Source organism: Doryrhamphus excisus, chromosome 6 (assembly GCF_030265055.1).
Source record: "Doryrhamphus excisus isolate RoL2022-K1 chromosome 6, RoL_Dexc_1.0, whole genome shotgun sequence".
Taxonomy (NCBI): domain Eukaryota; kingdom Metazoa; phylum Chordata; class Actinopteri; order Syngnathiformes; family Syngnathidae; genus Doryrhamphus; species Doryrhamphus excisus.
In genome coordinates this window covers 5,621,022-5,634,797 of record NC_080471.1, presented here as the reverse complement: position 1 = coordinate 5,634,797, position 13,776 = coordinate 5,621,022, and the positions used below count along the sequence as shown (strand labels likewise).

The 13,776-nt window shown below is 38.6% G+C and overlaps 1 protein-coding gene across 6 annotated transcripts in view; it reads left to right on the top strand.

Moving 5' to 3' along the window:
- The window catches only part of atp8a1 (ATPase phospholipid transporting 8A1), a 142,035-nt gene that overhangs the window by 56,715 nt on the left and 71,544 nt on the right, over positions 1-13,776 (top strand). For all 6 annotated transcript variants that reach the window (XR_009130231.1, XR_009130230.1, XR_009130232.1 and 3 more), the window contains 4 exons: positions 3,449-3,521; positions 9,161-9,266; positions 11,298-11,380; positions 13,299-13,348. Coding sequence is in view for 3 of the 6 variants with exons in the window: in XM_058076633.1 (XP_057932616.1) it covers positions 3,449-3,521; positions 9,161-9,266; positions 11,298-11,380; positions 13,299-13,348 (312 nt within the window). In the remaining 3 variants the exon portion in view is untranslated. The remainder of the gene's footprint in view (positions 1-3,448; positions 3,522-9,160; positions 9,267-11,297; positions 11,381-13,298; positions 13,349-13,776) is intronic.

Here is a 13,776-nt window from a genome sequence, read left to right as displayed (position 1 = left end):
TGTAGCATTTGGATGAATAAAGCTTTAACATCCAGCTTTAAATTTACAAAAAAACAAATAAATGAAATGATGTCTCAAGATCCTGCTCAAATGCAGAGTATACAGTCCCTGACTTCTCCACCATCAGAAGAGTATTTTTGTGGAACAAAGTAACTTTTAACATCAGTAAAAAGTCCTTTTAGGATGCTTGAAATAAGCATTATTTAACTAAATAGTCATATCGATTTGAAAAACAAAATAGCTGCAATATCCCAGTACTACTTTTGTAGTATACAAAAGGACCTTGCTTTGCATTGCTTGCTAGCGGCAGGTCCTCATGGTTTCTCGCTAAGTGGACTCGCAGATTCCATCCCGAATAAAGTATTTGGGGAAACACGACACATTTTCCAAACGGCATGGCTTTTGTCCATTTGTGCACACCCTACTTTGTGTAGAAATCCAAAATGTGTCCACACTTCAGCCTTGTACGCCGCAGGGACGGCTGTTATGTGCTGGCATTCGGCCATGTTGGACTGTGTTTATGATTGACGAGTGAACATTAGATTAGATTGCCTAATTGACTACGTCAGTGCTGACACCTAACCATCGGATGTTTCAATTCAAATCAGAAATCAACTTGAATAAATACCATTACAGTCTATGATAAATGCCTAAAAATACCCATATCATACTTTTTAATATCCAACCACCGGCTTGGAATGCTCACTGCAGCGTTCAAGATCGCAAATGTGAAACTGCAGCCTTTCCGTTTCCATTTGGTAAGTTCGAAACCCATCCAGGCCTCCGGTGCCTGAGCTTTAATCTCGAGACTGCCCCCTCGTAATTGATTGTGAGCCGTCAGCACCCCTTGTTCCTGCCGTGACGGGACCCCTGCTGTGCTGGCAGCAAATCGATAAGTGACCGCGCCGCGCTCCAGCCTGCTGAAAGCTCAGGACCGTCGACACGCTGAGTGATGCTGGAGGGGAGTATGAGCTAACGTGGCTATCAGAGCCGTAACAATGGCGTGTGGAAGGGATGTCTGCAATGCTACAATGCTACAATGCTACAATGCTACAATGCTACAATGCTCCTGCAACACCCAACACTCAATTGTCCCTCGTTAGATAGATAGGAGGTGCATCCGGTACATATATCGTCACAGACTTCTGGGCAATTAGTCGGGTGACCCTGCAAAGAGGTTTTCCTTGATGGCGGCCATGTTTATCAACCAATTACGCTCAAATGTTGTGCTTGTCAGTCCCCTTAAAAACGTGACCTAATGTTACAGAGGCTGTTTTGTAGAGCGATGCATTGAGCTGTGTGACAAATGTATGGGTATCAAACGTTGGGGGTTTAATAATTAATTGTCGGGAAAAATCAAACACTCGTGGCGAACATCGCGGGACGCTGTGTTGCTGTGCGAAAGCGAGCACAGTTGCGTAAATATCCCGTGGATGAACGCTGGCTGTTGTGTTACGGCCCCGATGCAGCAGTTGTGTAATGATGACCCCGCCGTGTTCAGCCCTTGTTTCTGCATTAGCATAAGCTAATGTCACATGGAAATGTAGAGTAAGCCCCTCCCCTCCCCAGCAAAGTAGCGGTCAGGCTAGCATCTCAGCTTCGTCAAAATGCATCCATAATTCCATTTCAACAAATCTTCCAAGTGACCCCTCCATGATCTCCACAATATTCCTACTCCTGCCCCTCGACACGGCCCTCCTGCACGTACCGCAGATGGGAGTGGCCCGTTCGCCGGGCCTCTCAGCAGGCCCTCTGAGGGCTTGAGAAGACTTATGGCCGCCCCTGGCAGTCACCGAGTCACCGGTGGGAATGTTTCTATCAAGCTTGCAGTGGCGGGCACAAAGCTGCTGTCAGCCTGATCTATAGGACGCCGTTCGTCACCGAACGCCTGGATCGATCGTAGCCAGGCAGCCGACGCACGGGTGCAGGGATAATGAAAGACATCTTTTTTTTTTTATTAGCCTTCCTTAGCCAGATATTATCAATGTGTTCCTCTCATGAATGATTCCCTATAACGGTAAACGGTTATGGTGCTAGTCAGAAACTAATCTTGTTTCTGATCATTTATTCATGTTTGGATGATACTTGTGACAAATGTTGCCGCAAAAATATTATTTTGGCTTTCCTTCACAAATGTATCATACCTGCTTTTGTATTTTTGCATAGTCTTATTTACTGCACTGCACTCTTGCTCACTAATATAAGCACTAATGGCACACAGCACGGCCGGTCGGACCAGTTTGAAACTTGTTGTGTGGTCCTGATCTCTTTGCTTTGTTTGATGTACTCGTATGTAGTTGTATATGTGCCACTGCTCGTACAATACACTACAACTAAATACTTTTCTCAAATTTTGATACTTTTTATTTCATTTATTTCATGTTGCACAATGTTGTTGTGCAATATTTCCTTTTTTTATACTATTTTTAAAAGGTATAATTGGTATAACATTTATGTAGGTTGTAACATCTTCATACAAATACAATTTAAATAATATTTTATTCAATTAGGATTCATATTTTTTACCATAAAATTACGGAAATAATAGTTTATATAGTCACAATACGAATTGTGTATCATTCAATATTACTATACTACTATAATTACTATTATTACTATATTATATATTACTTATTATTATAATATTATATATATTACTATAATATATAATACGCAAGTATTTCAAAAAATATTTTGAGATACTTGCGTATATATTGTATATGTAAATATTATATAAAATATAAATATGTAAATATATCCATGATCTTTGTCAGACTTAATATTTAAAATAATTTGTATTATCATCATTTTTTTAAATAAAATAACTATACAACATTTTTATTGTAATTATTATTATTTTTTTTATATTATATTTTTGTATATATTTATTATTTTTATATTATTATTTCGACTACAACAACTTACAGGGAGTACACTGTGATGGTGAAATCATAAGATGTTACATTTTAAATATACGATTAAAAATAGTCACTTGTAACTGTTACCCAAATTCTAAATCTGACTATGAATTAAAGTCATTAATAACAATAATTAATATAATATAATATTATCTCTCTCTCTCTCTCTCTCTCTCTCTCTCTCTCTCTCTCTCTCCTCTCTCTCTCTCTCTCTCTCTCTATATATATATATATATAATATATAAAAATATAATATATAATATAATAAAATATTAATATATAATAATTAACAATAATAATTTAGAGCTATTTCGGTATGTGATGAATAGTTTTGTGATTTAATAATGTAAACTGCCTTCCTGAGTGCAGCTTTTCAAATGTAAATATTAAAAAATGTTGTCATAAGACCTATTCTACTTGTTGTTGTAGGTTCTTCTTCTTATTGTAGTGGTTACCGTATCCGGTGTACTGTACTTTTTTCCGGTGCCTTTTTTTGGTTTTGACTTGGGTCGTGTGTGTGGTCTTTCCAGGCACAGCACACACTCGTCAGAGGAGTCTGGATTTGTTGACCCAAGCCTGCTGGAAAACCTCCAAAGTAATCACGTAAGTCAAGTCTGGGCTTATGCACGTGGGGCGTGTACATGACGGTTCAGGTGTCTTGTATACGAAGAGACAGTGGATCATCCTATTGCCAGGTTTTGGAGTGTGGCGCCGTACTAATTGTCACAAGCAACCACTGTTTGCATGTCTTGAAATAATCCTGCTGCTAATTAATTTTGTTGTTGCTCTGGGTATATGCGGCATCTTAATATCGCATACTCTATTAGTTTGACTGCTCCCACTTGGATTGCTTCCGATATCAGTCACATGGGTTTCGAAAGCAGTTTTTATTTTGATATGACTCTATTTACAGCGAACATCCATAGTAAGAGTCCAGTATCTAAATAATTAGTATGTATCCCCTTTGCTTCATGCTAATTATCCGAAGCCAGCATGCTAATGAGCTATAAAACGTGACCTGCGTCCATGGCGATGTGACCCCTGCTGGTTACCAGCATGCTACGTAAGTAAGCTACGTAAGTATGTTGGAGAATCGAGCATCGTTTCCTGTGGTGCTGAAAGAACACAAATAATGCCGACGTACCTGGCCACTCCCATTCAGCTGGTCAGGTGTGTTGGGGCTCGTTACCGTGTCACATGACATCTTAGAATGTGTGTTTCCCCACAATGAACCGCAGTGCTTTCATCCATGACAGCACTCATGCGCTCTATCTCCTACTCGCTTGTGTTATGTGGATCGCAAATACTGTATATCAGGGGTCTCAAACTCAATTTACCTGGGGGCCACTGGAGCTAGGGTCTGGGCGAGGCTGGGCCTTTTTTCCCCAAAAAAAAACCCAAAAACGCATTTATTAAAAACAGAAAAATGAATAAACTTTGCTTTGGTTCCGATTTTCTAAAAGAAAAGCTCTGATAAAAAATTCCACTGTTCTCAAATATCTTACTTTTTATTTTTCTACACAAAATAAGATGAAAAATAAATAAACAAATCAAGAATAAAGAAAATCAATCAATCAGTAATAAATAAATAAATATAATAATAATAATAAAACGGCAAATAATAAAAACTTAAGAAAGCACATATAGTTGGTGGGTAGACAAATGATTTTTTTCAGATTAAAATGAACAAAGCATTATTAGAGCCCTGTAGACATGACAAAACACGACTATAGTCACATTTATACTCTTTTTATTTACAACATATTGCGCAACTGCAGGGTCTTGAGACACATGCTAACTCGCAAACTAGAGAGCTAGCGACCTAAACGGTAGCCTTCAAGTTATTTCCTTTAAACTTAAAAGGCCAAAAACTTACCACTTCCACACGGATAGGGAGGATAACTATTAACAGTTATTTAACCTTTAACATGAACATGAATCAAACGTAATCATTTTTTCTGGGTACATGATACCATACAGCATCCATATCAAACTTGTGCAGGCCGCAACATTAAACTTTCATATCAAGGCGGGGGCCTCAAACTAGTGTCCTGCAGGCCACATTTGGCCCGCGGGCCGCGTGTTTGAGACCCCTGCTGTATATACTGTGTACTGACTCCTCTACTTATATACCCGAGTTGACTTTCTATAGTATTGTCGCTTGAGAAGATATACTGTGATGAAAATGCAGTTGACACGTTTTCCCTCGAACCACCAACTTTTACCACAGCAGCCTGGTCTTAAGTGGGCATCCGTCACTGGTGCTGTGACAGAGGGCGATGACCCAGGAGTCACTGCAGGCCAAGGGTCAGGGTCTATTGCTGACAACACGGTATTCTCTCGCCATCATCTCTTTGGACTTGAACCTGTCAAGACCTTCATTTGCATAATCTGCCCCTTCACGTCATAATTACCAGCCTAGATGCTAACCTGGCTGGAGGCTTTAACCTTCAGACATCTTCTCTCCACTCTAAAGGCTCCTCGTCCTTCAGAGGTTACCTGTCCAAACCAAACTAGATTAGCATACTCGGAGGATGCAGCGGGAGGGGGGTGGCGGCGGAGGGCTTTTTCATGGCCACCTGGACCATAATAGAAACTGTGTACTTTCATTTTCAAAAGACCCTTTGATTTGCTTTTATTCATTTTGTCAGAGAGCAGGGTTGCCATGGACCATCGGACAAGCAGATTTAATAATGGCCCCCTTTTGTTTGGTAAGGAAAACACAAGTATGGGATTATTGTTTTCCATCAAAAACACTGAAAAGATTAGTCGATGATATCAGAATACGGTTTCTCGCGTTCTCCGTTTTCAGTGTAGTGCACATATAAGTACACCACAACCAAAACAACAATGGTGGACTGCAAAATGTACATTTAATACACAGCTGTTATGTCCAGGCCATTCATATAATAATATTCATAATTCATTCATTCATTTTCTACCGCTTTTTCCTCACGAGGGTCGCGGGGGTGCTGGAGCCTATCCCAGCTGTCTTCGGGCGAGAGGCGGGGTACACCCTGGACTGGTCGCCAGCCAATCACAGGGCACATATAGACAAACAACCATTCACACTCACATTCATACCTATGGACAATTTGGAGTCGCTAATTAACCTAGCATGTTTTTGGAATGTGGGAGGAAACCGGAGTACCCGGAGAAAACCCACGCATGCACGGGGAGAACATGCAAACTCCACACAGAGATGGCCAAGGGTGGAATCGAACCCTGGTCCTCCTAGCTGTGAGGTCAATCTTAATAATAATACATTTTATTTGTATAGCGCTTTTCAAAATACTCAAAGACACTTTATAGAAGAATGGAGTTATATGGAGAATAAAAGCAAGTAAACAGAGTAGAAGATACGTTAAAATACAACATTGATTGGTTAATACACAGTTAAAACATGAGTAAAAGCGGGGGGGGGGGGGGGGCACAGCAGTCAGATATAAAAAGTTAGACATTAAAAACAGATTTAAAGAGGTGGGTTTTGAGTTGTTTTTTGAAGGTGGGAAGGTCAGGGCAAGCACGGAGTGAATGGGGCAAAGAGTTCCAGAGGGCGGGGGCAGCGATGGAGAAGGCTCTGTCTCCCCAGGTTCGGAGCTTGGTCTTACAGGGGAGTGCCAGGAGGTTGGAGTCTGAGGAGCGAAGGGGACGCGGGGGATTGTGTGGATGGAGGAGGTCTGTGACATATGGGGGGGTCGGATCATGGAGGGCTTTGTAGGTGATGAGAAGAACCTTGAAGTGAATGCGTTGGGGAACCGGAAACAAGTGGAGGTTTTGGAGGACAGGGGTAATGTGTTGATGGGAGCGGGTGGAGGTGAGGAGGTTCTGAATATATTGTAGTTTGTTGAGGGTTTTGGAAGGTGTACCGTAAAGAATACTGTTCCAGTAGTCCATTCTGGCTGTGATGAATGCATGGATCAGGGATTCAGCGGCAGAGAATGGAAGTGATGGACGGAGTCGGGCTATGTTCTTAAGATGGAAGAATGCAGTCCGGGTTAACTGTTTGATGTGGGGTTCAAATGAAAGGGGGGGGGGGGGGTCCAGGAGGATACCAAGGTTGCGGATGAGCGGGGATGGAGTGAGGGTGGCGCTGTCAAATTGAAGATAGAAGTTATGGGTGGGTGTTGTGGTGTTTTTGGGACCCATGATGATAATATCTGTTTTGTTACTATTAAGTTTAAGAAAATTTAGTTCCATCCAAGTTTAATATATAGCATATAGCTTTGTCTGAAAGACATGAGCATAGTGCTTCTATATCAGGGGTCTCAAACTCTATTTAGCTGGGGGCCACTGGAGCTAGGGTCTGGGCGAGGCTGGGTCGCATCAGGTTTTCCAAAAAAAAAAAACAACAAAAAAACGCATTTATTAAAAACAGAAAAATGAAAAAACTTTGCTTTGGTTCCAATTTTCTACAATAAAAGCTCTGATAAAACATTCCACTGTTCTCAAATATCTTACTTTTTATTTTTCTACACAAAATAAGATGAAAAATAAATAAACAAATCAAGAATAAAGAAAATCAATCAGTAATAAATAAATAAATATAATAATAATGATAATAATAAAACGGCAAATAATAAAAACTTAAGAAAGCACATATAGTTGGTGGGTAGACAAATGATTTTTTTCAGATTAAAATGAACAAAGCACTATTAGAGCCCTGTAGACATGACAAAACACGACTATAGTCACATTTATACTCTTTTTATTTACAACATATTGCGCAACTGCAGGGTCTTGAGACACATGCTAACTCGCAAACTAGACAGCTAGCGACCTAAACGGTAGCCTTCAAGTTATTTCCTTTAAACTTAAATGCCAAAAACTTACCACTTCCACACGGATAGGGAGGATAACTATTAACAGTTATTTAACCTTTAGCATGAACATGAATCAAACGTAATAATTTTTTCTGGGTACATGATACCATACAGCATCCATATCAAACTTGCGCGGGCCGCACTAACATTAAACTTTCATATCAAGGCGGGGGCCTCAAACTAGTGTCCTGCGGGCCACATTTGGCCCGCGGGCCGCGTGTTTGAGACCCCTGTTCTATATAAAGGAACATCGCCGCCCCCTGGCCTGGCGTGCATATTATAGAATGAATATTACATATTACAGAAGGTTTGCACCTTTCAGGCATTGACATGGACTGCTAATTTCTTGTGCCAGAATGCAATCGGAATGAAAATTCCTGGATATTTAAAAGTGCATTGTATTTGTGACAATATATTAGAGCCCATTCTTGAGCATGCTCAAAACTTTTGAGGTGGATTAGTGGAAAAATGTCGAAAGGCATTAGAAGCTATTCTAACTGCACTGTCACTACATTCTAATTATTCTTATGGTATTCCAACAGCTTTCCATTTGTGCTGATTCGTGCTTAGTGTGACGAGGGCTTAATAATAATAATAATAATCATTTATTTTTAACTTAACTCTTAACCTTAACTTTTATTTGTATCGCACTTTTCAAAATACTCAGACACTTTACAGAAGAATGGAGTTGAATAAAGCAAGTAAACAGCGTAAAAGATACGTTAAAATACAACATTCATTCATTAATACACAGTTAAAACATGAGTAAAAGCGGAGGGGGGGGGGTCACAGCGGTCAGGTATAAAAAGTTAAGACATTAAAAACAGATTTAAAGCTTAACAGATATAACAGATATTATAAGTAATTATTGAAGAAATGATGAACTAATTACCCTCGATGCCCATTAAGTTCTCATTAGAAGGCGTTTGAGTGACAGAGACTATTCCATACCAGACAAATGAGGACTTTTAAAGCACCCGTGAGACCTTTAGCTACAGTACGTGTCTCTTTTCTGTTATGAAATATTGATTTGCGGCAAGCAATTTGTTGTTGATGTTGTCTAAAAGGTTCTAAGTGGTGATGCAAAACCACACAAGGTGCACAGGAAGGCGTGCAATGATGGATTCTTTCTCCATGAGGATTTTTTTCATTTTGTGTCCAAAAACATGCACTTTAGTTAATTGGTGACTCCAAATTGTCCATAGGTATGAATGTGAGTGTGAATGGTTGTTTGTCTATATGTGCCCTGTGATTGGCTGGCCACCAGTCCAGGGTGTAGCCCGCCTCTCGTTCGAAGTCAGCTGGAATAGACTCCATCATACCCGCGACCCTCGTGAGGACGAGCGACATAGAAGATGGGTGGAAGAATAAATTCACAGTCGCAGTGCCTTTTCCTTTTTTTTATTTTACATTTTGTAGCCGACAGCTGCTGTCATCCTGGAGTTCATGACCATGATGGCCATCTGCCACACCGCCGTCCCCGAGCGCAATGATGGAAAAATCACCTACCAAGCGGCATCTCCAGGTACACCGTGCCTTCCTCATCATACCCATTTGGGTCATTACATAGAAAAATGTCCACTTATGTGCACCGATCTATGAGATTTTATAGTATATCATAAGAAATGACAGGAAGAAAGCTGATATTATTATTATTATTATTATTGTAAATATCACACACATGCATCATTTTGCTTGTTCCAGCATTGCCTTGGTACTACTACTAATAATAGTAATAATAATAGCTATTATTGTTATATGGGAATTTTAATAATTGAATTTTAATGAAATGTTTAAAGCATTTTGCTTGTTGCATTGCCTTTAAAAGTGAACTGCACTTTTTTGGGGAATTTTGCCCATCATTCACGATCCTTATGTGAAACATGAACATATATTTCTTTCCTTTTTCTGTGAAGATGAGTTAATATGAGCTAGCTAACATTGTACATCATGGGAAATACGTATTTTGACGCTAAAGCGCTCATAAAAAAAAACTTTTTAAAATGCTAACCGTGTTCCATTTACATAACATGACTTGCATATTAACAAAGCTACACAGATATTGTTATTGTAGCAGCTAATATGAAAAAGTATTTTTATCTGCCGGACTAATACGGCACCTCGCTAGCCGCTCGTCTATGCATCATTCACTCACAGAAGAGTGGATACCTAGCTATCAATTTTGCTACAAAGACTCAACAAGATGCTCGTTTGCCGTCAGCATTTTTTACCTGAGAACTGGAACTCACGCCTTGTGCTGAGAGACACGGCCATCCCAAGGAGAGTGGAGATCGTAAGTGTTGTCGCTGTATCTATATCGCTGTTGTAGACGGAACTAGCATAAGTATGTATCATTGCACCAAGAAAAATATGTGGAAATACGTGTATCTCGATGACGTGCATTGTAAGCTAGCTCATGTTAACTCATTTTCTTGTGTTATAATTTACAGAAAAGGGAAATAAATGTGTTCATGTGTCACATAAGGATTGGGAATGATGGGCAAAATTCCCAAAAAGTGCAAAAAAAAAAATGCTGCCCCTAGCAGCAGTACATACATGATTATGTAAATTAATAAAATAAAAAAGAATAATAATATGGAGTAAATTTAGAAATAATGATGCCACATTTAATTAAATTTAAAAATAAAATTATTATTACAATTTTTTTTATTATTACTACTAATTATAATGACAAATGATCACACATATGTAATAATAATGGTGAGAATTATTGTTTTTTTTGTAATTATTATATTTACATTATCACTAAGCAGCGGTCTGTAAATTACTAGCATATATTTTGTAATACAGGAATCATGGTGTCACATTTTACTACTGCAACTAAAAATGATGACGATGATGGTGATAATTATTATTGTTGTTATCATTTTTTATTATACTTTTTTTTTATTACTGTCATTGTTATTATGGTAATAGAAACATCCAGACTTTTTCATGTTCCTAGTATTGCGTTTAAAGCGCAATACTGCCGCAAGCAGCAGAATTATGTAAATGATGTAAAATAAATATATAAATAAAGTAAAGGGACAGTCTTAATGGAATTGCAAAATGCCACCATCCCTTGAGGCATTTGTTTGCTGCTCCAAATGTAAACACTGAGTGGGCCCTCGTTCCAAAAAAAGAATAGGAATTGTTGCAACTCGCATTGACTCGTCTTGAAACACGCAACTAGATTGTAGCTGTATATAATAATATGCCACATCATACATATATATATAACTGTGACATATATCTTTGTATAAACAAATAAAATTGCCTTTTAATAAGTGCTGTTACTTCATGTGACATTCTGCTTATTTTGTGCCTGATTGCGTACAACAATCCTGCTTGTGAGGCGCTTTGGGCTTTGAAAGCAAAATGGGGGATGAGCTTGTTAAGTGAACTGTAAAAAGAAAAAAAAAAAAAAGATAGCTTTGTGTCGCCCTGCAGCTTCCTCCAAGATACCTGGCCTGCAAATGCTACCCTTGTTAGGAAAAAAATATATCTGGGGTTTTGGTCTCTAATATTTACATTTTCTCTCTATGTTTTCTTTCAGATGAAGGTGCTTTGGTGAGAGCTGCACGGAACCTGGGTTTTGTGTTTTCGGGTAGAACCCCAGACAGCGTCATTGTGGAAATGGTGAGTTTACATGCAATTCAGGCTCGACTGATTTGCTTCCTGATCATTTACCAATAAGTTCATTGACTCCAAAGTTTCATATGATGGTAATGGTAATGGTTTAATTTCATTTGAACATCAGATTACAATTGAATGCATCCCATAATCAGTTCCCAGTTCCACATGTCCAAAAGGAGTAGGAAGAAGCAAAGCTTATTAAATCCTACCCCTCCATCTGGTACTTTTACAATCACGAACTGTTACATTTGTTCACTTCCTGCTTTCCTAATATAGTTTAAGGTTTGTTTTTTTTTAATAATGTACCTCGTACCGAAGTACTCGGTGATATGAGCATCCAATGACACAATGGGTACCATAGTAAGTGTCAATATAGTGATATATATAGCACACCTGGTTTGCTGACTAAATATTTCCAGACATATTAATATTATTGCAATATTACACACGTTTCCGATTGATACAGACTGATGGAAAGTGAATAGAGTTGGGTTCCCTGGGCTGAAAATGTTAGCCTTCAGCATCTTCCCATACCGTGGAACATATTTATTACATAAATGTCTGTAACATTCATTCATTCATTCATTCATTCATTTTCTACCGCTTTTTCCTCATGAGGGTCGCGGGGGTGCTGGAGCCTATCCCAGCTGTCTTTGGGTGAGAGGCGGGGTACACCCTGGACTGGTGGCCAGCCAATCACAGGGCACATATAGACAAACAACCATTCACACTCACATTCATACCTATGAACAATTTGGAGTGGCCAATTAACCTAGCAGGGTGGAATTGAACCCTAGTCTCCTAGCTGTGAGGTCTGCGCGCTAAACCACTAGACCGCCGTGCCGCCCTGTCTTTAACATATATTCATATAATTGTGATATTTACCAGATCTATGATACAGACTGATGGGAAGTGAATGGAATGACGTTCCCTTGGCTGGAAATATTAGCCTGTGAATAATACTTCAGCATCTTCCCATACAGTAGAAATTGTTTACTGCATAAATGTCTGCCAATGTTAATATAATTGTATTAGGAACCGAATCTATGATACCCACTGATGGAAACTGAATGGAGTTAGATTCCCTTTGCTGGAAAAGATAGACCTATAATGTAACACCTCAGCATCCTATGAAGCCTAAATGTCTCCCAGAGACATTAGAGTGTATTTAATTTATTGTTTGTATTTAATACTGTTTTCATCTACAACACAGACTATTGGAAAATGAATGGAGCGAGGTTCCCTTCTATTTTAGCTGCTATTTTAGCATTTTGGGAGAGGTTTTTGGAGAGGTTTTTTTTTGTTAGAGTTGACATTTCCATTTGAAAGGGACGAGGTTTAGCTCTGAGCCTCAGGTGTGCAATTTTTGCAGTTCCTTGTTTTCTTACAGAATTGTTGTTGAAATGTATTCATAGATTAATTGCACATGCTTTCGATTGTATATTTGCAAATATGTATAAATAGAAACAAATGGATGTACCATTTTCAAATAGGACTCAGCAGTTATTTGCATGGTTCTGTTCAAGAAAAAAAACATCATTTCTTGAGAGCTCGAGTGTTGCAGTGTGTGTATTGTGTGTATGTGTAGTGTAGGTCATCCATCCTGTTGTTGCTGTAATTAGCTAACCTGATGGTCACACTCGGAGGCAGAGAGGTCATAGCCAGTTCCCGTCTTTCAGAACATTGCATCTCCAGAAGACACTCCAGCTTCATTAAGACCCGCCGCTTAGCTCTGCTCTGCTTAATCATTGGGCTGTGTACCTTGCCGTTCATTTCATTAGGGAAGTTAATTGAATCCCACCTGGCTGTTCGTCCAACATCAGCTCGGTGCAGGCAGCTGCTAAAACACGTATAAGGCGGATTGTGGAATCATTCTTTGTCTTTGTCGTCATTTGACTCTGTGTTTGTGATGTTTTTTTAGCTGGGGAACGAGGAGAAGTATGAGCTGCTTCACGTGCTGGAGTTTACAAGGTACAAGGTTATTTATTTTAATGTTGATGCACTGAGCATGTGCAGTAGCTATCCAAACAGGCCATCAGCACACATTAATTATGAATTTTATGTAAATGACTAAAGGGTGACTAAGGTGAAATATGCATAATAAAGTTAAATTGAGGAATATCACATGTAGTTCAAAGTCTGAAAAGGACTCCATGCCCTCTATTTCTCAGGGATTATTGATTTTTCTAATAGAAATAATAGAAATTAAAATTATTTTTGAATTTATTTTAGAAATTATTTCTAATAGAAATAATTTTCTATTATTTAATAATTATTATTTTAGAATATTTTTTCTATTATTATTTCTAATAGAAATAATTTTCTATTATTTAATAATTATTATTTTAGAATATTTTTTCTATTATTATTTCTGATAGAAATAATTTTCCATTATTTAT